Source organism: Antechinus flavipes, chromosome 2 (assembly GCF_016432865.1).
Source record: "Antechinus flavipes isolate AdamAnt ecotype Samford, QLD, Australia chromosome 2, AdamAnt_v2, whole genome shotgun sequence".
Taxonomy (NCBI): domain Eukaryota; kingdom Metazoa; phylum Chordata; class Mammalia; order Dasyuromorphia; family Dasyuridae; genus Antechinus; species Antechinus flavipes.
Window position 1 is genome coordinate 146112061 of NC_067399.1, and position 26791 is coordinate 146138851.

The 26791-nt window shown below is 32.6% G+C and overlaps 1 protein-coding gene across 1 annotated transcript in view; it reads right to left on the reverse strand.

Annotated features, from left to right (window-relative positions):
- Nucleotides 1-1925: 1925 nt before the first annotated feature.
- FZD3 (frizzled class receptor 3) overlaps nt 1926-26791 on the reverse strand; it is a 76686-nt gene continuing 51820 nt past the window's right edge. The window contains exons 4-7 of the mRNA XM_051975745.1: nt 24642-25659; nt 16595-16743; nt 14818-15051; nt 1926-10321 (exon numbers count right to left, since the gene is read on the reverse strand). Of these exons, the coding sequence (XP_051831705.1) occupies nt 10108-10321; nt 14818-15051; nt 16595-16743; nt 24642-25659 (1615 nt within the window). The 3' untranslated portion in view covers nt 1926-10107. The remainder of the gene's footprint in view (nt 10322-14817; nt 15052-16594; nt 16744-24641; nt 25660-26791) is intronic.

Genomic DNA, 26791 nt, shown 5'->3' on the forward strand with positions numbered 1-26791 from the left:
GCCGAGAACAAGGCTTGAGAAGAGGCTACTGGATTTGGCAATTAGAAAATTACTGGGAACGAGAGAGCAATTTTGAAGGAATGAGAGCAGAAGCTGGCCTATGGAGGTTAGAAGAGCAAGAAGAAAGTAGAGGCACCTCTTAGGTACACTTTTGAAGGTTAGCCATAAAAGGCAAAAGTGATAAAGGAGAGATGTTGTCTAGATGATGATAAAATTAGGTAGGTTTGAAAGTGTTTGAAATAGGGGGCAGCTAGATGACACAGTGGATAGAGCACCAGCCCTGAAGTCAGGAGGACCTGAGTTCAAATGTGACCTCAGACACTTAACCCTTTTTAGCTGTGTGACCCCTGGGCAAATCACTTAACCCCAAGTGCCTCAGCAAAAAAAAAAGACTGAAATACTGTGCCCAAAGGGTAGTCATTCATGTCTGTTAATCTAGAAGGTGATTTCTGGTAAAATGACCTGGAAATCTATTCTTTGTCTAAGCTATTTGACATTTTTTATCAATGGTTTTGTAAGATCTTAATGCAATAAAAAACTTAGGTACATAATTAAGCTGTTGTTGGTATAGTTTAACATTCAGAGTCTCTTTTATCAATTTCGGAATATAGGATACAGAGTAAAAGCAGTAATTATTATATTGTATATGTATGTATTATGATTAATATTCAACCATGGGCTACTGTCCAACATTCCATGGCGTATTAGCTAATCATAATACCACCATCATAAACCAAAGCATTAAAAAAATCTTCCATTTCAAAGAATAGACTTTGAGGACTTTAACTTATCAACAACAGACTTCTTAGGAATGTGCTTATAAATTTCAATGTGCTATACATACTGATGAAACCACAGATCTATTAAAATATAATAATAATCATGAAAATTAGAGATATCTTAAAATTTAGGATAAGTTCACTTCTCAAGTGGTAGTGGAGTTTCATTTACATTGCATATTAGGCAGGTCCTCAGGCTAATATTCAACGGTAATGAGCTAACTCTAAACTGGGGAGGAATATTTAAGATGTACATAGTAATTATGTGACTAGTTAGCCCAATTGGTGGCTGGGGGGGTGGTAGTATAAAAGAATGCCATACCAATTTCACTTACGCTATTAAAGTCCAAAAAAAAATTGTGAAATATGGAAAAATCTGGGAACAGTTCTGATTTATTGGAAATATGTACACCCTCAAGTGGGATAGGATGATTTATCAGGTTCTAACAGGACCTTAATAGAAAGTTAACCACAAGCTTGATGAGCCAACAGTGTGATGTGGTTGCCAAAAACATTGATGCAATTCTATGCTATGTTAATAAAAGGAAAAGAATGATCCTACTGTAGTATGCACTGGGCAGACCATTTCTTTACTATTTTAGTTCTATGGATCACACTTGAAGTAAACCATTAAAGTATTTCAATATAATTGGTTTCCTTTGTAATTGATTTATTTATTTAATTTATTTGTAATTTAAAACATTCTCACACATATTTAATCTATATCAGATTGCTTGCTGTCTTGGAGAAGAGAGGAGGAGAAAAATCTGGAACACAAGGTTTTGCAAAGTATGTTGTACAAAGTATTTGAATGTTGAAAAGTATCTTTGCATGTATTTGGACTTAAGAGACAGCAATGTAGATATCATTGGTATATAGTTCTGTTCTTTCTGCCTAAGCGGGTGTGTTTGAATGTGAGGAAAGCACAGGAAATTGTTAACTATAATAGTTGGGGCACATAATGGGCATGTATGTAGCATTTCTGTGTCCCCAGATAAATGGCAAACATGTTTGTCATGGATGGACAAATTAGTCCATTAGAAAAATCTTTTATAGGCTCTATTGACTGTCAGTCAGAACAGCAAGCCCTATTGATCATAAAGATAAAAGGAGAAAGATGTAAGTAATCATGCCTCAGTGCCAGAATGGAGAACAAGTTATACAGTTTAATTTTATTAAAAATTTCAAATCATCTATAATCAAAATATACAACTACTACATTTTAAAATCAGTTTGTACACTCACAGTTAAAGTGCTAAAAACAAAACACTTACAAAAACTGACACTGGTCTACTGTAAACAGAGTGAATCTACAAGAGCAGAGTGCAAATACAACCAGCTAATGTTAAACACAATGCCATGCTCTAATCATGTGCACTTGCTTCATACAGATCTTATGAACACTAACTTTTCTTCTCATTTAGAAATGGATGATCAAACCTATAAGTATAATTTTAATGAACATATCAAAGGAAATACATAGGAATAATGCCATCAAATGAAGAATCTTTACATAAAAACCTGTTTCTAACTAGAAGTTTATCTTTTAAAAGTGGTTGAAAAACACTGTAGTTTGACCATTCTAGAATATTTGCAGAAACAATTCAATGTAGAATTTGAAAAATCGTATAAAATTCTCTGTAAAAGTACTTATTTCATAGAGTACCAACAAAGAAGTCTCCATTCTTATACCACATTCCTGAATGGAAAGAGCTGGTAATGCTCCTTGTAATTTTAGTGAAAGGCAGGGGGTAAGGGGTGAGGGTCAGATTATTTACTTGAGTAGCAGCAGCGCTGGCTTATACACGTCAAAGAAATTAACAGATGTGGAAAATGGCCTGAGCCATAGGGTACAAACAGAAAACTGTGTGACATTTAGAAGGAGAACAACAGGAACTGCATAAAATTTAGAATGATCTGAGTAGAAAGGTTCAGAGGTTAACATTCAAGTCCTGAACTGAGGACGAAAAATACTACACACCCGAAATACATGAGTGGGTCCTTCATAAAGTCCCTACACATTGTGAAAACCAATAATTTAGGTTTTCAGCATGAGAGGCAATCTGTAAATAGGAGTTAAAGGCAAATTTGTTAAAGTTTAAAACAACCACATCACACAAATGTAAACAATAGTCTTATTTAAAATGATTCTATGATTTAAATGGTACCTACTTTAGACATAATCATATCCTAAGGCTTGATGAACTGACATCCCTATCAGTTTTAAGAAGGAAATTCATTTTGCCTTTTATACAGTATTTTCTATTATGCCTACCACCTCAGTTATTCGAGTTTTTAAAACGGAAAGCTTAAAAACTATACATGGACTTTGTGAAGAACTTATGATTATAGAAATTAGAGGGTGGAAGAGCTCTTAAAGATCATCTATGCCAGTATTTCTTAAATTTTTTTTTTCCACTTGTGAACCCTTTTTGCCTGAGAAATTTTTACAACACCCTAGGGTCATAAATATTGAAAATAGGTATACAAATCAAACATTTATTGATAACATAATTTCATGACCCCACATTCAGTTATAAGACCCCATATGAGGTTGTTGAGATCTACTCAAACCTCCCATTTTCCTAATAAGGAAACTGAACCTCAGAGAGATGAAATCACTTGATCAACGGCACACCAGGAATAATAAGAGTCTGGACTATTTCCTGATCCCTAGTGTTTCTTTCCCCTGTTTTGTGTAGCCAGCTTTTTTTTTTTTTTAATCATTATCTACTGTTATTTTAAATATGTTTGTTAGAAGTTCTGCCAGTGTGGATAATTGAATGATTTTTAAAACTATCTTATCAATAAAGAAGGGAGCGTCTTTGCCTTCCTGGAGGGTATTGTGGAGACCTACAGCTCCTGTGCCAGAGCACAACCTCTGGAAGAGCTTTGAAGAACTGTGAGTGGAGAGGAATGAGCATAAATAAATGTTGATACATTTTAGGACTTTGGAAATTAAAGTGAAGGCAACTGAAGGGACTTTCCCAAGCCAATATGCATGATATATAGCAGATCCCTAGATTATAAATCCAGAGTAGCTTTTAATGCTACACCAAGAAGCTTCTTGATTCATTTGTTTCTGTAAGAGGTGTGTGTGTGTGTGTGTGTGCGCGTGCGCGTGTGTGTATGTGCGCACATGCACAAGCATGTGTATTTTTCTGTGTGTATGTGTTTTAAACTAAGGGTTTCTTTTCTATTGTTGATTTCTTTCTCACTACATGTATAAAACCTGGTCCAGAAAATAATCCATTATTTAGAGAAAAAAAAGAATCAGAACAATAGAACAGTGGAAGCCTTGGGTTTTAGGAATGCTGAATTTCTAGTAGCCATTAATAATTATATGTACACATATTAATACAAAATTTCTCCCAAAGCCACTGATTACAACTCTTATCTTCAAAATCCAAGGGTAAGGCAATCTGACAACTTTAGAATGCCACGGGGTCATTTTCTTTGAAGGGCAATTGCAAACAGCAAACTCTAAAGTTCCAAAGTAAATTTCTAAAACTTAAGACATTCTTTTACATATGCAAAGCTATTTAAGAAATAAATTTTAAAGTTTGAAGACAAAAACAAACATATGTTGTTTCCCATAATTTAAATGAAAACTTTCTGGAAATGATTTTATATGAAAATAAATTATTGGACTGTCAAAAAGAATATAAAGGCAGTGAAAGAGTAAAAGTGTTTTTCTTATATTTTCTAGCTCAGGTGAATAGCACCTAGCAAAAAGAGAAATTTCATAATAATACTTTCAAATCAATTTCTTACAGAATTTTTGAAAATTATTTTCATTCTTATAGAAAAAAAGGAAAAAAATTATTTTCAAGTATTTGTTTCAGCACATAAGCATACTAAAATGGCTACTATTATGGTCTGGTCTCAAAATACAGAAGTTATTTCAAACCAATTATCTGCTCATACTGATAATTATAGTCTAATGGAAAGGAGTATGTGAAGCAAAAACATTTACTCCCTTTCAAAATTGGCATGCATGGAAGGAAAATCTACTACATATTATAAGAACAAATCAGGAAACAGTGAATTTCATGTAATTTCCTTTTTCTTTGTCAATATGACAATAGTGATTTTTGTGAAGAGTATCTTAAATTTTTAATTATAATTATAATAATAATTATAACAGAGACCAACTACACAGACTTAAACTTGCTATCCTTTCCTTTGTATTCAATGTTGATGAAAAATTTTTAATTAGCCATATGGACAACCTGGCATCAAGTATATACACTAATTCAGGCCAATTGACAAACATATGACAATTCTGACTCTTGAGACTGATGAATTTAATTCTGTGAAACAGAATAGGGCTATTGATTACTGACTGATTACTTTGACATTTGTTATTGTGGCAATCTTGACATCTTTCAATTTTCAATTAAATGGCTGAAAATATTTAGGAAGTTAAATTCATTTCTGTTTTCTAGGGTTATCCAATTTATTTTTTATTATTTTATATGATTTATAAAATTTATAAAAATTTTGCACCTGTATTTAAAACAATATTTCAAACAAAAAAAAAGTAAATCTTAAGAAAAATGCATTCTTTTAAAAAATCAATTTGGCTACAAAGGCAAAAATAGTATTTTTACATTAGAGAAAGGAATCTTTTACTCCAAAAGATAATCTAAAGTTTTTTTAAACTTTTCTAATATTTTCATCTTTTAAAAATTATTTTTAAAAAACTATTTTGAAGGGAGAAGAGAGGTATATAACATAATGTAATCCTGAAAAAAACAAATAGAAATTCAAAATTGATTTCAGAATTACAGAATTTTGGAATTGGAAGGGAGTTTAGAGATTATCTAGTCCAAGTCTTACATTTATTAAGTGAAAAGTAGAACTTCTATGATCTTTTAACTTGCTGTCCATTGCCTTTCCTACTGAACATACTTCTAGCACTAGGAAGGTTAAAATAAAAATGTTTCATTTTATTAAGCGGGAGCAATTGTGAAGCAATAAAGTTTGATAACACAGGAAAACATCAGTGAAGCAAATATTTGGAAAATTAATATACACAAATTAACTGGATCATAGGATATAAGAAGAAATGGTGATATGCTTAATTCTAAAAATAAAATGGTGAACTACAAAATGAAAAGAATGAATACAATTTTTAAAGTATTTTTTTACTAACTGTAATTTGTAAAAAAAAAGAAGTAGAAAACTGATGTTTCATAATAAAAGACAAATTTGACTGGTATCACATGAAATAAAGAATAAAAATGGAGAGATTCATATATGAAATAAGATTATCATGCAAAACAAATATATGTATTTTGAAAAATGAATGTCTCAAGGAAGATATAATTCCATTTACTGGATTTGGCATACTATTATTAAAAAAAATTCTCGGGGTATTAGATATAACATTGGAGATGTTATACATTTAAATAAATGTCATACAGAATTTTGGCCAGATGCTTTATAAGCAATGTCTAATGAGAAAAGCATAGACTAAAGGAAACTTTTCCATCTGTATTCTCTGTAGGACAATGAAATAAGAAAATTAGCATGTTCATAACAAATTGCTTAATTAAATGTAATTATTCATTTTACTCAGATATTTTAAAGAATTATTGGATGGAAGCTTTAATGTAGATAATTGCCTTTTAATAGGTGTTCAATAATTTCCTTCCTAGAGGACAATATATTTTTTTTCTTGAAAGAAAAATCATAATAATGTTTCTTTAATTAAAGTTATGAGGATTAGAATTAAAATTAGAAAGATCATGAGTTCTGAAATTTGAATCACAGCCAGATGAATAGAAAAACCCTGTATGCTTATTTTTTATACTTCTTTCCCAAATCTAAAGTTCACCTGACTGATATAAGATGGTGAGAAATGTTAAATTAGGTTTTTGTCATAAAAATAGATTAAAACGTAATGCATAAATTATGTATAAAAACTTTAAAGCTACCAATAAATGTAGCCAAGTTAAATGTAAACACTTCCTTTTTTCAATCAGCTGTAAAAATGCATTAGAGAAATCATGATTCTTTTTGTAAATCTATATTGTACAAAATGCTATCCTTTGTTTTGTTGGGATGAAGGGAAAAGGGGAATAAAATCCTTATTTTACATAATTTTTAAAAAAAAATGTACACACATATATATACATATACATACACACAAACATTTTCTACAGAATGAAAACCTGAAATGCAAGTCTGCCATGATGAAAGCCACAAAAGCTTTTAGTAAATACTTTTCCAAAAATTAGGAAGAGACTAATCTTTGAATACATCAGTCCACAGAAATTATAGGGTCTACTCTCCCCTTTATATCATAAATTCACTTGTACTGTCATTATACAATGACACAGTGAATGAATAATGTAGTAAAGATCCCAAAATTAATGTTCAAAGTTATTTCACTTAATTGCTTTTTTTCTGGAGAGGAAAATCTAGCTTGGCACATGAACATAATCTAAAGACTAAATCAATTTTAAGAATACAATGGTTCCTGAAGGAATTTTTAATTTGAAAAGTGAAAGTATTGGTTTATAGGTCATACTACAGAAATATTGGTCAAATTATTGTTTTTGTTTTTTTTTTTTTAAATAAGTGGAGTGAGGGGAAAGCTTTTGAAATTAACATCTTTGTTCCCTAGACCCTTAAGATTCTGTCATCTCAACATGACTAGGTGCAAGCAGTACTCTGTCATCACATTATATAGGTCAAATCCCATTATAATTACATATCTGAATACCTCCTTCTCATCCCCCAAATAGTTCCAAAATTTCAGCAAATTATATATATTTTTTAAAAATCAAGACAGCTCCTTGGATTACACTATAATGGAATTTGACCCGTATTCAAAAGATGATTCAAACTGTTTGCTTTCCAGCTATGCTGCAAAGCAAATAATGAGGTAGGTACAAATGTAATTAGCTTTTCTATTTCTGAGTGACAACTGGAATTTTTATAAAACAATTCTAGTTTTTTAAAGAGGAAAATAAAATCATATTACCAGTGAAAATTTGACAGTATTCATCTAAATGATCTATATTATCATATGTCACTCAAGAGACCAAATAAAAAACAAATCATTCACTTTAGAGAACTATTCTGATTTGTTTTCTGAATTCATTATAAGAATTTGGAACACATTATTAAAACTGGTAATACAGCAAATGCCTTGTACATAGTAAGTGCTTAGTAAATCTGCTGAATTTCAGTGATCCAAGAAAGAGACTTCATTCAAGTCAATTTACATATTTTTCATTATTTTATAGATGTAATATAAAACAGTTCCTATACTTTAAAATTTTAAATCCTTCAAAATTTTTGAAATAAGACCCTGAATGGTCAGGATGAAAGTCTGAATTCGTAAGTGTTCATTAATGCCATCATTGTGTATATTTCTAAAATAATAATTTTAATGATTTTTAGACTTACAATTAGTCTTGAATCTCTTGCATTAATTTCTGAATATCTTACTGAAATAACTATGTTAGGGATTCACATTAAAACTATTCATAACTGATTTTAAAGCATTAGTTTCTATATATACTTTAAAAAGAAATATTTAGTTGTTCACTTGTCAGATAAAAACAACAGAACAAATGGAGTTGTTATTTTGCAGCACACAATATATAGTATTAAGCACATTATCTTATAAAGAATTACTTTCTGTTTTAAAAAAGAGGCAGCAAGAAGCAGTAAAATAAACATTTTAGTCAGTAAGCCATCATGGCACTTTTGCATGCCTTAAAAGTTCTTAATGGTACATGTTTTAAAGAGGCAAATAATACTATAAAATGTACATAAATATACCTTGAAATTTAGCTCTTGTTTTTGGTTGTACTAGGTGCTATCATATCAGATCACCAATAGGAACAAGAAAATTTGAATGTTCCTACTATGTAGATGCAATCTAATTTTTTTTATTAATTCCAGACCAATTTTCCATGCCTAAAAAAGATCACAGTCTAATGCTGAAATGACTTATAAAACAAAGAATCACTAACATTTTTGAATTAATATTCTGAGGAGGAAGAGATATTTTATTACAAGCACAGCTGTATTTCATTTAGCTTCTATTTATATTCCACACACCTAAAACTAAATATACCTTTGGACTCCAGCAATTTCCGAAATATTTTAGATGGAAATGAGAATTACTAATGAATGGAAATTTGAGTAGATGGGTGATTTCATTTTTGTCCTTGTAGGTCCAGTACCTAACACACTGCCTGGAATGAAAATAATAGGCACTTCACAAATGTTTGTTGAATTAACTTGATACAAAAGGGTGTCAGTGAAGGCTCTAGAGTCTCTTCATGCAAGTCAAATAAGTGTAGGTGGTCTGCAGAAGACAAACAGAGGGGTCTAGATGCTAAAGTCAGGTCTGGTGCTTTGTAGGCATCCTATCTTTTCTTCAACACTTTAACTTCTTTATTGACCAGAAAACAGGGCAGAAGCAAAGTCTCATCAGAGAAAAGTGTTTCACCATTGAAAAAAGGAATGTATTTTGAGATTATGGCCATCATAAACTCTATCACCTTATCCTGTTACACACCTCAATGGAAATGATTTGAGTATGTATATTCTTTAGAAATCTTTAAGTGATCAGCTGCATACAAACTGAAGTTTCTCTGCTATACAAATAAGCTAGAACTACAAAATTAGTACAAGTTATAATTGATACCAATAAGAATGACAAAATTGTGTGTGTGTGTGGTAGTGGTGGGGAATCCCTTACTTTCTTTCCCTCCATAGCTAATCCTGGTGTGAAATTTCTGGAGTTATTATTTTTTAAACAGAATTTATAAATGTGCTCTAATATACTAGTCAGGTTCTTCTATTGTATTTCCACAGGATAGTTTCTGAAATTCTAGGTATAGCTCTTAATATGAAAGCCTTCTTTACTTAGTGGAAACAAAGTTATTTATCTGATGCAAAATTCTTTCAACATACAGAATGCTTTTTTCCCCCCTTGGATACTTTAATATTATATCAACTCTGGTTACTAAATGGTAATTATTACTCATTCAGATTTTCCTAAATGTAAAATAAGATGTTTCATAGTGTGTCTTTGGAGAAAAAAGATCAAATAATTGGTTATCGATAAACTTGACTAGAACTTATTTGTAGTGTGTTGAACTACCCAATATTTCAATTCTGATACAATGTAAAAACATGACTTTAAAAAGCAAGAGACACTTTTGCTTTCCCAACATACACAATCAGCACCTGATTGGAAGCATGATAATACTGAGTTACTCTAATCAGTCATGCAATGGCAAAGAAATGGAATCCAAGTTTCACAACAGCCCAAGTTCACCCTACAGAACAAACCAAATCAAGCGCTGGTTCCATCCTCTTCAATAACTCGATTCATGCTGGTCCCATGGGTGATGTGAGTCATGGGGTTATTAGTGAGATCTCTGACACTGCTATGCCGTGACTGCTCATTGAGCCGGTGAGAACTGCTGTGTCTGGAGTGATCAGTTAGGCGGGACATGCTGCCATGAGGGAGTCTCTCTTCCATCCCTCTGTAGCTGCAAGGAGTATACCTAACACAGGAAAGTGCAGTTTGAGGAAAGTAACAGAATACCAGTGGGAAATAACATTACTATTGTACATGAGATGACAAAGATGAGGAATAATAACTTGATCATTAACTCTTATGACAAAAATAACAAATTCCTTGATAATTCCCTGAGCTGGTTCAGGTCCTTTGCTCATTGTTCTGCCTCTAGTAGTGTAGTAGGGCATTCAGTCAGGGAATTCCTGGAGCTCTCTACTCTTCCTCCTCCTGTCCAACTCTTGCCTTCCTTTCAAGTCTCAAGCTAGAGTCCCACTTTCTACAAGAAGCCTTTCACAGACATTCCCTCTGAGACCACCCCCAATTTATCCTGAATAAATACATACTTAATGTATGTTGTTTTCCTCCCATCCCCACTCCAATGCATACTGTGAGTTGCTTGGGAATAGTTTGTTTTCTTTCACAATGCTTGGTACATAGTAGGTACTTAATAAATGTTAAATTGACTGACTGACAGGGATACTCTTTCAAGACCATATATAAAAATTTTCGAGTACTAGAAAAGAAAGCCTTCTATAGAGAGAGAAAATTTGCAAAAGAATGAGGAAACTTCTGTACAAACAGCATCTTTTTTTCCAGGTACCCTACTTAATAGCTGGACTTACATCACTTAAAAGAAAAACGACCAAAAGTTCCAATTATCTTAGTAGGACTTGAAGCTAAGAAAATGCTATTTCCACAGAATAGGCTTCTATACTTAGTCTCATAAAATACAAAATTCAGCCTTTCTGTGCTTGTAATTTCTGCCAGCTTGAACCTATTTTTCCAGTTTCCATTATCTCTTACTCTACATGCAAAAACTCACAATCCTCTTCTCTTCCCAAGACCCAGCAACTATACTGCTACACAGTGATAGTCAACATATTTCTTTCCCCTCCTATTGTGGGTAAAATTTTTTCCCTCTGTTACTGTCCTAGTCTCTGCAAGCCAGATTGAGTTAAGGATGGTTTTCTATTTCCATGTTTCTCTGCCACAGGGAAAAAAATCCCAAATCCCCAAACTAGCTCCAAGCTAGTCAGGAAATACAACAGCTGGTTTAACTATAATAACTACTCTAAAAACTATAGATAAGATTAATGAAAATCACTTTTAAAAACAAATTAAGAAAAAAAGGTTAAAGCAAAAAAAAGTACAAAGCCTGTGTTAAGGTATTTTAGTATTACTATAATATTAAAAAGGTCTCATAGATTAAAGATTATAACCATAAATTATGTAATATTTTATAAAAAGGTCAAAGAAGGCCACACATTGTTCCAATTCATATTGATTTTGTTTAAATCTTCTCAGGATTTGACATAAAGGTTAATCCTCAATTATTAAAGAAAGTTGGTTATGTTATAGATATTCAGCAATCACTACTCTATAATACTAATACATACGTGTGTATATATATGCAAATATAAATTTCATTGCTAAAGGTGAGCCATTCAAGAAATGATTACTTAATCATAATAATGAAACTGATAGTCATCATTAAATACATAGATTAAATTCAACAAATATTTATTGAATAACTTACTAGTGCCAAGTAACATTAGGTACCTGATTAGATACATTAGGGTTTCATACTCCCCAGATCAGTACTTCTGAGTCATTTCAATATATTTCAGTTCCTAAAATGTTCTATTGGCAAGTTTTAGAAATGTTGAGTTACATAATAATCCAAAGTTTTAAGTTTATTATTTTGACCTGGGTGAAAAACAATTTATTTTTTATTTTAAAAAACTATTTCCTATACATAATTAGCACACTTAAAAGATAAATATTAATTTTAAAATATGCCTGTTTTAAGAAAATTAGAGCATTTTTATTGGGGGAGGAATCTAGGACACATAAGCTTACTGGTATAGTTAAATAAAAAAAATTTTTAAGTATTTCCTTGTTAATCTGAAAATTGTTTTCACACTAGAAAATGAAAAAAACTCTCTCAAATATTCATGATTTACTTGAATTGAGGATATTTTACTTCTTAAAGTTTTTCCAAGAAACCAAATTATTTGGTTTCCTTATATAACTGGAAAATTTACTTTTGAAAAATGAAAGCAAATCACTACTTTAAAATATGTAGTATGTATTTTCTTAAAGTGGAACTTCAACTAGTTCTGCAAATCGGGTTATCTAAAATTATCTATGTATATATACACATATATAATGTAAATACATTTTCTAGAAACAGATGTATATTTGTTCAGAAAGATGTATAATGCATTTTTACAAAAAATTATTACACTGATTTTTTTCTTACTAATAATTTCCATGAATCAAAGCATGGTTGAAATCAAAACAAATCTTTCCACACTGCAAAATCTACAACATAGCTATTCTACCTGAAATTAACTAGGAATTAACTGCTTAGAAAAATCAAGTTTAATTTAATACAAACTTAATAACCTTTGTGTGAATTAGGGAATTAAAATATTAATTTTCTAAGCAGAATGGATGTTTTTGGAGAACAGGGACTATGTCTTTTTTGTCTATTCACTAGTATATAACACAGTAATACAGTAGGTTCTCTATAATTACTCACTTGTGAGTTAATGAAAGTAAGTGATGGTATTATTTTGGAAATGATCAACAATGTTAATAGTATAAAAAAAGTCAAGGAGAATTAGGACTGAGATCTGGTATGAAAAAAAGTTAGTGGTGACTTTTAATATAGTCAATGAGAGCAACAGGAACAGAAACTAGATTAGGAGAGATTAAGGAACTGAATAGGTAACATTGGATATAGAGGAGATCATAAAATTTTATATGAGATATATAAAGTGCTTGAAAGGGTTTACATACTTCTATGTAAAGGCTAAAGAAGTTATTTAAAAAATTAATTATTATTGAGAAACATGCCAATGAGAGGAAAGAAGGAATATGATTATTGTTAGAAGTGATCAATTGAAATCTTATTTATTTTGAATCCATATGGAAGAATTGAGCATGTCTAAAAAGCAGGAAGAAAACTACCTATTGAGAGTTAAAGATGCTAGAAAAGAAAAGGTTGTTTGAGAACAAAGTCCCTGAAGAAAAGGGATAGGATGAGAAGAGCTATGAAGTAGCTATGAAGAGGAGAAAGGATACCACTTCTGAGACTGACAAAAACAGATAGTGGAGTGAAGTCAACAACACATATCAGTATTTTAAGATGAGGAAGCCCTCATTGGAGAGCAGAAAGTTTTCTTGTTTTAGTCAATGTTTCAGCCTCAAAGACTTAGAAATCTTGAAATAATTTTTGACTCTTTCCTCTTTTTCAGTCCCTTTCCTCCAATATAACATCAAATCAAATCTTAGTTTCCTTAAAAATGGTTTTCTGATCTGCTACTTATTCTCCATTGCCATTGATACTACTGTGATCCAGGCCCTTACCACTTCATATGCAGACTGTTACAAAGACTTCTAGCTCTTCTCTCTGCTTCCTCTAATCAAGTCGGTCATTAAATCCATAGTCAATTTTAGGCTCCATCCTACTGATTTAGACATATTTCTACTATTAATCAATAATTACTTTTTGTTCTAGATAGTCTATTTCCTCACTGTTATCCTTATGTGGAATACTCAAATCTTGATTTTCTTTGGTCCCGATCTCTCCACTCATTTCTTTCTGCTTATGCAAAGGCCTTTGCCAACCATTCTAGCTTACAATGATTTCTCCCTTCTTTGGACACACAGTCAGCAACAAACAGTTTAATGGTGAATTGTTTCATAATAATTTTAAAATAAATAGACAAAAACATTATAAACTCCTTGAGAATTTTTCTTATCCAACCTCCCAGTATTTAAAAGTGCTAGGGAAAAAAAAAAAAGAAAAAAAAAGTGCCAGGGGCAGCTAGATGGTGCAGTGAATATAATACTGGCCCCAGAGTCAGGAGGACCTGAGTACAAATCTGACTTCAGACACTTAACTAGCTGTGTGACTTTGGGCAAGTCACTTCATCTTGTTTGCTTCAGTTTCCTTATTCGTAAAATGAGCTACAGAAGGAAATGGCAAACTATTCCAGGATCTTTGTCAAGAAAAACCCAAATGGGTCATCAAGAGCTGTTCACAATTGAAAATGATTGAATAACAATGAAACATGAGGCACAAAGTCAATAAATACTTGATTAATTTGGTGCTCCAGTGGCAGTCAGTAGAAGATACTACTAAATGATCTGATTTTGTATTTCAGTGTAACACACACACACACACACACATATGTACATTACATCACTTGCATTACAGACGCATATCTGCTTACATATGCATTATGTATGAACATGTCCATTCTTGTCCTTCAGCATGTATCTTTCTGTATCAATGCACAAACTTACGATTCTTAGCTGCAGATAGGCACACAAAATCAATGCCTTGAACTTGCCTAAGTAATAGCCAACACCTCCTTTAAATCTTGACAATAGAGGATCTGGCTAGGATGTAGTCTTTTTTATTCTGTGCCTTAAAATAAGGAAATATATAGAATCACTTAAATCACTTACCTGCCATCACGAGACCTGTGGAGACTGCCATGGTAGCTGCTTACTTTGCTGTGGACACTCCCTGCTTTGCTCCTCTGATCATCCACCATAGCCAGCTGGGTGGAAGAGGCGTGTGTGGATGTTCCCTGGGTGGAGGTTCCTCTTGATTTTCGAATAATAGGAGTATTGGGATCCCTCAAAAGAGACTGGGCAAAATCAGGTTCCTGGAGTACCTGGCGACTCTCATTTACCATCCTAGAGGTGGGGAAAGGGAACAATTATTTATTATATACCTACTATGGGACGGGCACTAGCCTAAGCACTTTGCTCTTCATGGCAACCCTGTGAGGCAGGTGCTTCTATAAACCCCAACTTCATAATTAAGGAAACTAAGACAGACAGAGATAAAGTGCCTAAAACTGAATTTGAACTTAAGTCTTCCTGATATCATATCTGGCACTCCATCCACTGCACCATCTTGCCACGATTATGCATACATGTTAAATAGATGAACAAGCCAGGTTTATGTACTGTGAAGTCTGTGAGGTTAATTATTAGCTTTTAAGAATGAATTTAAAAAGAAAAAGACAGACATTTTAGAATGAAATAACCAAGACCCAAATCAATTTGGTTTCACCCAAAGGGTGTGCTAGAAAGACAAATGGTTTGGGAATCAGGAAACCCACAGTTCTGCTTCCAGTTCTGTCACTAATTGGCTATGTGATCTTAACAAAACCAATGTTTTTTAAAGCAAAGTTTGCTTCATATATAAAACAAATGACATCTAAAGTCCCTCCTACCTTTGTCACTGTACTTTGGATAAGGGATTTAATATTTTCATACCTTAATTTCTTTACTTGAAAAATTAAATACTAAATGTCCTCATATGACTTAGAAAGTATTCAAGATAAAATAACAGATTTTATTTTCATTTAAAAAGCATAAAGGGCTTATATAAATTCACTCAGATTTTTTTTTCAGTATAACTGGCCTTCCTTTCAATATTTTAAGTGAAATTTCACTATATAAGTTGTTCTAAATGTCTTAATGCCATTTAAAATTTTCATAAGCTTAAGTATCAAATTCAATTAAGGTTTTTTTATTCTATATTTTAGAACATGACTTTCTACTTTTTTATTTAGTTCCATTTATGAGGATTTCTTTGATGAGAAGTTCGGACCTATGATTTTATTTGAGGAAGAACTTCCCATAGGGGAGACTCCTCCCACCAATATTGACTGGTAACTCATCTATAACAGGACTTCTAAAATTTTTTCCACTCACAACTCCTTTTTGCCCAAGAAATTTTTATATGGCCTTTGGGTATATAGGTATATAAAATAGGTATACAAATCAAACATTTACTGATAAGACATAATTTTGCAGTCCCCATATTCAATAATGACACCTCATATATGGTCTTAAATCAGAGTTGCATATGGCAAATGAGAAGTCAAGTCAAAGGCAACACTCTCCCTCAGGTTTTCCTGACTCCAAAGCTGTCTCTCTCTTAACTATGCCTCTTTGCCTCTCTTGAGTTAAGTAGAATGATAAATTGACAGCAGTCAGAGTAAAGAATTTTGTCGAACTGCTGGGATTTCTGTTATCTGTAAACTGTAAGTATTCAATTTTTTTTAAAAATGAAAACACTGTTGTGTTGATCACAATTAGTGATTTCTAGCAAAGCTATATCTTGTTTCCCTGATTCTTCAAAATAAAAATACAATTAAAATAAGCAACAAAGTAGAAGTGCTGAAAATATGATTTTTAAAAAAAAATACTAGTTTTAAAAACTCACTCCTTTTTTCTGCGTCCATGAAAAAAGCTGGCCCATTCAAAGCATGTCTTTTTGCTTCCAACCCAAAAAATGGAGGGAATACCAACTATGAGAGCCATTAAATATTTCATCAGAAAGAGAATTAGGTCTGGTCGGCTCATTTGAGTTACCTACAAATAATGAAAGAAAAAAAATGTAATTTACACATCAATGTTCAGTCATTTAAACTACTTGTATATTCTAGATGTACCTTACTTTATGCAATAGAAAACTGTGTAAATCAAATAATAGTATGAGAATAAAACAAATTTATTTTATAGTAATAATATAGGTATTTTATAAAATGATAATATTTTTATAATTTTCTTTAAAAAGAAATATACCTATATAAACATTTCTTGATTCCATACTTTAAATTCCACTGTCAGACTTTCATATAAAATGAACTATATCCCTCTACAAGAATGTTTGAACTATATAGCCTTTATTTCAAATACAATCAATATCCAGAGAAGTGAGATCATAGGTTCAGGGGTCCTCAAACTACAGCCCGGGGCCAGATGCAGTAGCTGAGGATGTTTATCCCCCTCACCCAGGGCTATGAAGTTTCTTTATTTAAAGGCACCCAAAACAAAATTTTTGTTTTTACTATAGTCTGGCCCTCCAACAGTCTGAGGGACAGTGAACTGGCCCCCCTATTAAAAAAGTTTGAGGACCCCTGCCATAAGATCTTAGATCTACAGCTAGAAAAGACCTCAGAAGCCATCTAGGTTTAACCCCCTAATTTTGTACATGTCATGTGGACAGCAGTAATTGTAAAGTCTTCTTGGTGGATGTAGGATTTGAGCACAATTCTTAACACATTTTCTTCTAGGATTATGCTTATATAATCTGTTCCAGTGATCTTTTTTCTCTGTGTTATTTAATCACAAAAATTCCAATTATTAACTTTCAAATTGCCAAAATGCTTGATAACTTAAACCATCTCTCCCAAACCATCCCATAATAAGGAAAGTTCTAGAAATGTTTGTGGGTTGTTTTTTTTTAAGTTATCTGAAATAAAATGTTTTTAGCAAAACTAGAAAGGATTTTATTGGAGCATATCAAACGTCTTTCAACTATGTTATACAAGTACATTTTGTATATAAATTCTATTTCTGTATAATTTCCAATCATATTTTCCTGGATGAGACAAACATACAAAAATTACAATAAATCATTTGCAAATGTGGACGACTATAGCATTTTCTTGGGAAAATGCCAAAGAAAAGGATTTTTTTTTTTTTTGTTAACCAATAATGGATTTGGAGCTCTCTCCCCAAAGACTTTCTTAATGTTAAAATCTGCATTTTTTTTCCTTGTGTGATAGAAATATTTAATATATAACAAATATTATCTGGAATCTAGATTGATCTTTCTCCCTTAACAAGGACAACATTGATGCTTTACACAAATGCAAATTCAACAATTCCAAGCCTACAGTAGTTTTTGAGAATGTCCATATGTAAACTACACAAAAAAGTGAATAATTTGCAGAACCAGCTCCAGTCCAATAATATTTAATGCAATAAAGTGTTTATTTACTTTATCATTGTAATTTTACCTTAGCCTCTTATTTTTTATTGTGTATATTCTGTGTTTCTAATATATGCTTCTTAAAAGCAATAGGTTGTAGTTTTATTTTTTTATCCAAGATCATACTTTGTTTTACTATAATTCATTCATTTTCCTCTAATGTTGGTTTGCTTTTTGTCCCTCAAATAGAATTATTTTTCTTCTTCTTCTGTAAACAGAGTACTTTGTATCTTTGGTCATGTTAGCCCAATCTATTTTAAGGCAACCTTATTTCCTTCTAGTAGCTCTTTTCCTCTTACCCTCAAGTAAAAATCTTACCTCTTTTTCTAATTTTGGAGTTTTGCTTAACTTTTTAGTTCTTTTTTCTTTCCTTCTTGTATCTACTTACTTAGTTCTTCCTCTTTACAGATAATGGTCAAGTAAAATACCCTTCTCTTTCCCTTCATTTTATTTTCTGTATTATTCCCTAAAAGGAAATTTTTAAATGTGTTCTCTCCATTAGTTATCTTCTCTATCTTAAGATTTTTATTCTTTGGCTCATGGCCCTTGTATTTGTTTTTACTTCATTATTTTCTATATTCTTCCTGGAAATAAAAGTTTCTAAGATACTTATTTTGAGTTCCCTCTTCTTAATATTTTCCACATATATAGCTTTGTAGATATTGCCCTTAGTCACTAAAGTTCCTGCAGGTGAAAGAGAAAATATTTCTCTGGGAATTTTCCTTTGTCCCTGATCATGCAGTTCATTAATAACCTTTGTCTTTCTCATGGTCACTTCCCCCTCCCCCATTTGCCATGAAATCTCCCTACTTCCTTACCCTCTCACTGTTCTGGGTACCTTGTACCACCTAGATCTCTGATTCCCATTCTCCTGGGATAAGATGAATGGTCTCACTAAATCCCTACAGATTAAACCCATTGTTAGGTCTCCCATCATTCTATATAAACTATCTTTCTTATCCCAAGGGATCAATTATCAGTGGTATCCCTCTCCTCATTCTAGTCCCTTCTTCCTCTTTGTCCATTTTCCTATGGCTTCTCTTCTTCCTAAAAGAATAGAGGAGTTATTTCCCCTTCATTGTTAATCTTTCACTTAATTAAAGATCAATATCCTCCACTCTTTTTTTTACTTCTCTCTCTTTTATGTATGCTCCCCTTCTATAACGGTCTCACAAAAAAAGTGATTTACCTATAGGTGGGCTATTTGTAAAGTGTAGTCCATAATGTATGAGTCATGTTTCTCTACCATCACTTCTACTTGCCATCTGCTGTCATCTTTATTTATGTATTTTTAGAAAGAAATATTTTAACTTCTCTATTATTTTTGTTGTTTCTGAATTTGTTTACTTTTCTTGTATTTCTGTTGTTTGGAGTATTTGAGAAAACCATTTGTTCACATCTAGTTTTCTTTCTAGAAATGTTTCAAAGCACTTTTTTTGTTGCAATCCATCTTTTTTTTTTCCATTTATAATAGGATCAAGTTTGTAGGGCATGTCACTCCTTTCCTCTTTAGACCACATTATTCTATTTCCTCCTACAGTTTTTGTTACGTGAAGAATAGCATTGGTTTATTTTAATTTCCTTCCCATCATATCTGAAGGCCTTTCTCCTGATCACTTGTGGAATGTATTGTTTATAAATGGAATTGTTAAATTTGTCATTGCATGTCTTAGAATATGTATTATTAGTTTTTTCTAAATGAAAACTCAGAACTCCTGGATAATTTTCTTGCATGATTTCTTTTATAATTGTTTTGAAGGTTTTTTTTTTTTTTTTGCTTAATATGTTCTTTTGGGGAATCTATAATCTGTAAGTAGGCTTTCTGTATTTTATCTTTGAGATAAATGTTTTGTTTATAAGAAATATTTTATTTTCATGCTATTGCTTTTTGTTACTATTCTTTCAGATTGTCTTTCACTTACATGTACTTCTGTTTCCAATCTGTTATTTCCTTTTGTTTCATTGGTGATACTTGACTATAGATTCAATTTCTGGTCATTATTTCTGCTAGTCATGCCATAAATTCTTATTCACAATTTTTATTTCTATTTTATCTTGTTCTGGTCTCATTCTCTCTTAGAAATTCAGTCTTTTGCTTCTTCAGGTGTTGATTTATTTTCCTTTGTCTTTCAAAATTAGTTCACAGATGTCTGGACTTTTTTTTAGCTTATCTGAAGGCCATATTCCCTGCAATTATTAATATCTTCCCTGGTTTTCCTATCTGCTTTGTTTTAGGTAGAGTTTATTTTGCAGTCGTGTAGTCACACTGCTTTCTCAACCAGTTTTGTTTCAATCAAAGTTTCTACTTTTTGATTTTGCACAGCCCTAGAAGAAAAGTATGGTAGTAGAACTGAGTTCTATTGCAAGCCTGTGGATCAACTTGTACAGCTCTCTCTGCATGGGAGAGAAGAACTGAATAAGCAAATTAGGAGTTAGATGTTAACTTTATTTGCTGTTATTTCATAAAGTTTTTTTTAAAACCTCATTAAAGTTCTGATTGTTTTAGGCTGTAGAAATAGCTAAAACTGCTTTAATTCTTGTGGATAATTCCTATTTTGGAGAAGTTTGAGAAGTTATGAAAATTAGAGAAAACGTCTCATTTTGTTGGTCACAATTGCCCAATTACTTTAAATTTCCCCTTTTCTGAACCCACATAAGACTTTGTATTCCTTGAATAGCATTAGAAACTTAATCTCAAACACATATCTGTTTACTTTAACTTATAAGTGGCATAATTTCTTTGTTGTATCCTTACTTTTCCCTTTTACTCCCTCAATCTTTTGTTGTCAGAAAAAAACTCACCTAAATATATGTTAATGTTTGTAACTTCACTTTCTAATATGGCTACTGATCATGTGCAGCATTCATCATCCCTCTGAAGTGCTAGATATGGCAGTAATCTGACAAAATAAATTTCAGCTATTTGGCTCTTTAGTGTACGGAGCTGTCCTTGGTGTTTATGAAAATGGACTTTTTTAGGGCATTTTAGTTAATAGTTAATAAACATTTATTAAGTGCCTACTGTTAAGCATTGGAGATACAAATAAGAAAATAAGACAGTCCCTGCCCTCAAGGAATTCACAATCTAATGGGGGCAGACTACATTAAAAAAAAAAAGTTGAAAAGCATGGGTGGGAAGGTGGAGATACTTAGCAAGTACCCTTGGAGTAAGATGATATCCTGTAGTTAAGATGGGAAATTATTTGAGTAGATGAGTTACAGAATTGATTTCATCTTACAGAATGACATCCAGAGTTTCTGAAGATCAAACAATTCAGGAGAGTAGTTGGATGGAAAATGATGAGCCAAATGTCCTAGACATCTTCCTTAAATGGTGGAGGATTTGGAAAGAGTTCTTTACCCTCTCCAATGGGAGAAAGAAAGGACCTAAGCATTTTGTTAATGGTGACACCTGTTCAGAGATGGTACTTCACCTGAAGACTAAGGAATCTTAAATGTACAAGTGATTTTTTGCTGCCTCAAACCTTTTTTAATTTTGACAGTGGAACAGGAAGGAAAATCTATCCTGAGTTTAAAAAAAAAAATACACACACAAAACAACAAAGGCTATAGAAGGAAGCAACCAGGAATACCTGAAAGACTCCCCTTCACACCCAGTATATGGATTTTACAAAAAACAAAGAAACAACTGATTTACAAAATCCACTCAACTAAGGGTGGTAGAAGGGGGAGAGAAAGGAATAGCATAGGAAAACAAAGGAAATTTTCAAATCAGCATAGCACTATCAAAAGCTAAAAATCATTTGCAGGAAAAGCTGTGATTTTAGATTTGCAATAGTATTAAAAACCTAGATGTAAATGTCAAAAAGATTCTGCCCTACTCTTTCAATTAAAAAACAAAAAAACAAATCTTCACGAAGAACATTGGAAAAGTGCAGAAAGCTCTTGGCAGAATGAGTCCTGCTTTCCTTGGGTGAAACCAACCACCAATGCTTGTCCCCAAAGTCAACCACTTTGGTGGTAGTTTCGTGGGAGCTTTCAGTATGGCAGAAAATGAGTATGTTGAAGGGAGCTTCTCTGTAGGAGGTGAACTACCAAGGGCAGACTGCAGGTAAATCATCTTGTGAATATATATTGCTAGAAGATCACCAAAAAGAGACACAGTACACTCTCCCAGAGGTTTTCATTTTGATGAACAGGAGAAAGAGGACAGAGAAAGAGCAGCTCATGATAATGTAATAAGATTATAGGTCAAATTCAAAGTAATAGGACCAATTCCTTTCAATGCTGTATAATCAAAGATACATTTCAAGTTCTTTGCTGAGTGTTATAAGAATGAGTTGAGAAGCAAAATGTGCAAGAGAATGACTAAACTGGCCAACAAGATGGACTGAGAAGAAAGGCTTAAAAGCATGTCAGTTATGATCTTTCCAATATTTAGAAACAGTTGAGGTTTCCTCCCCAACATTTCAAATACCAGGTATTATCCTGGAAACAGATGGCATTAATAGCTTTTCTGAGCATAAACAGAGTACATAGAGAGCGCTGAAGAAGAGGTAAGAGACTAGCCTTGGCAGATATGCAGAAAGATCTCCAATAATTTGAATTGTTACTGATGAAGCAGAATGAGTGTGGCGGTCACTTTTCTGCTTATGTTCTTCACACTGAGCTCTCCTCTGTCTCAGAATAGTGCTTTCCTTTCTTTAATACTATTCTTCCCTCTTCTGATGGCTCCTACCAGCCAGAATAGACATGATGTAAATGACTCAGATGTAATCCTTCATTTTCCTGCAAGGTTATGAGAAACATTTTGACATTCTCAGTCAACTCTACTTCTACTATCCAAACTCTAGGGAGAAAGGGGGAAGAACCCACAAATCTCTCATTGTGAAGATCCTGAATACACATAGCCTATCTGCAAGCTCACTTAGCTACCCTGGTCCAGACCTCCCTCCCATGCTCTATCTTTGTCACCTCTATCTTTGCTCACCAAGCTATACTTCCCATATTTGGCAAGTCAGGGGAGGAAGTAAGCAGACTTGTAATTTGTACAGGAAAAGCAATAGTTTTTTTTTTTTTTATTATTCTAACTATTGGTCAATCAATCAATAAAGACTTATTATACACCTACAGTGTCAGACATTGAAAACAAGGGAATACTTGGGATACAAAAAAAAAAAAAAAAAAAAAGGCAAAAGAGAGTTCCTTTCCTTAAGAAGTTCACAGTCTAATGGAAGAAACGATGTGCAAACAACTATGTACAAATAAGCTACATCAAGCTTGAGAAAATCAGAGAGGAAAGTCTTTTTTTGTTTTTGTTCCTTCTAGTGGTATCTTCTATTGGTGATTTTCCTAGAAAGACAGTTTTAGAGGAAAAGCACTACCACTGTGTTATATTACTACAAACATATTACCAAACAAATATATTGCCAACAAAACCTAAGAGGAAAAGAAATTCCACTCAAAATAATTATAGAACATAAAATACTTAGATATTTATCTACCAAGACATACATTAAAATCATATTAATATAACAGAATACTCTTCAAACTACCAAAGTTCTAGCTTTATAGAACTACGAAAAAAATAAAATTAATCTGGAGAAACAAAGACCAAAAATCTCAAAGAAATAGTGGAAAAAAAAAAGTGAGGAAGAAGAGGGTCTAGCAGTTCCAGATCTCAAACTATACTACAAAGAAGTAATCATCACAATTTTTTTTAGTAATGGTTAAAAAATACAGAGGTTGATCAGTGGAACAGAGTAGATACACAATATTATGAAAACAAATGATCAAGAATGTGACTCTTTGATAAACTCAAAGATCCTAGCTGGGATACTGGGCTGCCAACTCTATTCATTTTTTCTATTCTGTTTTTTTTTAACAGTTGGAAAGACTGGAAAGAAGTCTGTCAGAAATCAGATATAGACAAACACTTCAAATAATATACCAAAATAATCTCCAAATACATATGACAAACACAAAAGATGATATAATAAACCAATTGCAAAACAAGAAAAAATTAACTTTCAGATCTATGGATAGGGGAACATGACCAAGAAAGGGATAAAGAGGATTACTGAAGGTAAAATGGACAAGAAAACCTGTTCCATTAAAATGAAAAGGGAAATAGTTAATTGGGGAAAAAATCCTTTGCATTGTTTTTTTGATTAAAGTTCCCATTTCTAAGGCCTAAGAAACAGATTTAAATTTATAAGAAAAAAGCCATTCCCAAAATAGATATGAAGAAATCTAAACTGTCAATAATCATGTAAACCAAAAATGCTCTAAATCACTAATGATATGATATAACACAGCTTCCATCTAAAACTGGGGCATTTGCATTACATATTTAGTAAAAATATTTAATTTTGTCCTTTTAAAGTTAGATGATTGTAAAATTCTAAGGTCATCAATGCTTAAAAGCATGACTTTTAATTATAGATTTAAAATGATTTAATAATTAAATCATTGCACCAATCCTTATATTCTCAGTACTATAAATACTGAAATATATAATGTGTTTCCTTACCTGATAGGGACATGGAATATGATATTCTCTGCAGCGTTCTTGTATCCATGTTGTTTCCCATATGCCACGGTACGCTTGCTCATAAAAATAGCATCCGATTACAACCAGGAGTGGTACAAGATACAGAATACTGAACACACCAATCCGGATCATGAACTTCACCAACTTGTCTTGATTTTCCTTTTCTAATGGAATCTCAATGCGAACTCTGTTTAAGGATATGATACCAGCCAATAGAAGAGAAACTCCAACTACCACATACAGGCAGAGGGGAGCCAGAACAAAATACCTCAATGCATCAACATCGTACAGGCCAACAAAACATACGCCACTGATATTGTCACCTTCAATTTTATTCATAGCTAAAAGGATGATAGTGAGAGTTCCAGGAATGCCCCATGCACTGGCATGAAAAAGTAAAGCTTTCTTCTCAATAGCTTCACTCCCCCATTTTGGCACGGCTGCCAAAAACCATGTGATGGTAAGTATTACCCACCAGACACTGCCAGCCATGGTAAAGAAGTAGAGCACCATGAAAAGCATAGTGCAGGCTTTATTATGAGACCCTTGTGTCACCGTGGAAGCCTTGTACTGGGCAGGGATAGATGCATTGCAGGCTACTCGGTCCTCAAGCAAAAACCCAATGAAGAAAATCAATGACACCATCATGTAGCAGACAGCATAAAATATAATAGGCCTTTCGGGATAGCGGAATCTTGTAACATCAATTAAAAAAGTTAAAAAAGTAAACAATGTGGCAGAAAGGCAAATGATGGAAATCAGTCCTATAAAATATCGAGCAAATGAAAGTTCTTCTCGTCTAAAGTACATATTTGGACAAGGAGGTGAACAATCACGCACATGAAGAAAAGTATAACCCAGGTCAGGATCAATTTTCAATTCTCGGGGACACCAGAAACCATAGTCTCTTTGAACTGCCACTGGGGCTCCTTCAGTTGGTTCTCCAGCTAAATTCAGATCTACTAGGCGAGGATAGGGTTCATCACAGTCTGGGAACCTAAGAGGTTAAAAAAAGTACCTTTACTATCATAAGTCATGCTATAGATCTAGACTTATAAAAGACTATGCATTTCTTCATTAGGTATATTGTTTACAATTAAATCAAATATGCTTTCCCCCAAAACAGCCAGATTTCCCATAGGTGTGATTAACTAAATCACTTTTTAATCAATATGTTTTCCCTATAAAAGAAAATTTCATTATCAAAATGGCTAAGATAAAATCATTAATTGGTTTAAAAACACTTAGAAAAGACAAAATATAGGAGCAAAGAAAGTAATATAAAAACACTTTGAAAACTGTCAAGTACTTTACAGACAAATAAGGTATTATTACTGTTATTATTTAGAATAACACTTAAAGAAGTACAAATACCCATACACAATTAAGTACTTCATTTACTAACTATTCATAATCACTACTTAATTTAACCTTGGTTTTTCCTTGAGGAATGATTTATTCCCCAGACTAAGTCATCCTGAATTTTTCAAAATTTTCACAACATATGCACTCATGCTTCAAGAAAGTTTTTCATCTAAAGTCCTTTCCAGTGGCTTTTCTATAGTTTTTGACAGCCTTATTCTGGTTTGTTAATTAATCAAAGGGAAAGTCTTCTCTAGCCTTCCTGATCACCAAGAAGGTTCCTCTAATTCCCTTAACTTCTTTATATCCTTCCTTTTCCCATGGCAAAGTAGAAAAAGAGAAAAAAAAGTATATGCTAGTATGATCTGGGTGATTCAACAATTGATTTTTCCCTTCAGTTTACAGATTGTCTGTCATTGTGTCCTTACCAAATTGTCTGCCTGTGTTTCTTCATGGCTTTGTCTTGTTTTTTGCTCTGTGCCCCTCTTTTTGATTATGCCACCCCTCTCTTCACCCAAGCCTTTCCTTTAATTAACTAATATTAATCAATGTAAATTTTATAATTTGTTATATTTATTGTATAGCATTCCAATTCTTAATACTGGAATTCTTACTCCATTCTTTTTTTTTTAATTAAAGCTTTTGATTTTTTAAAAGATATGCATGGATAATTTTTCAACATTAACCCTTACAAAACCTTGTGTTCCAATTTTTTCCTATCTTCCCTCCATTCCATGCCCTCCCCTAGATGGCAAGTGATCCAATAT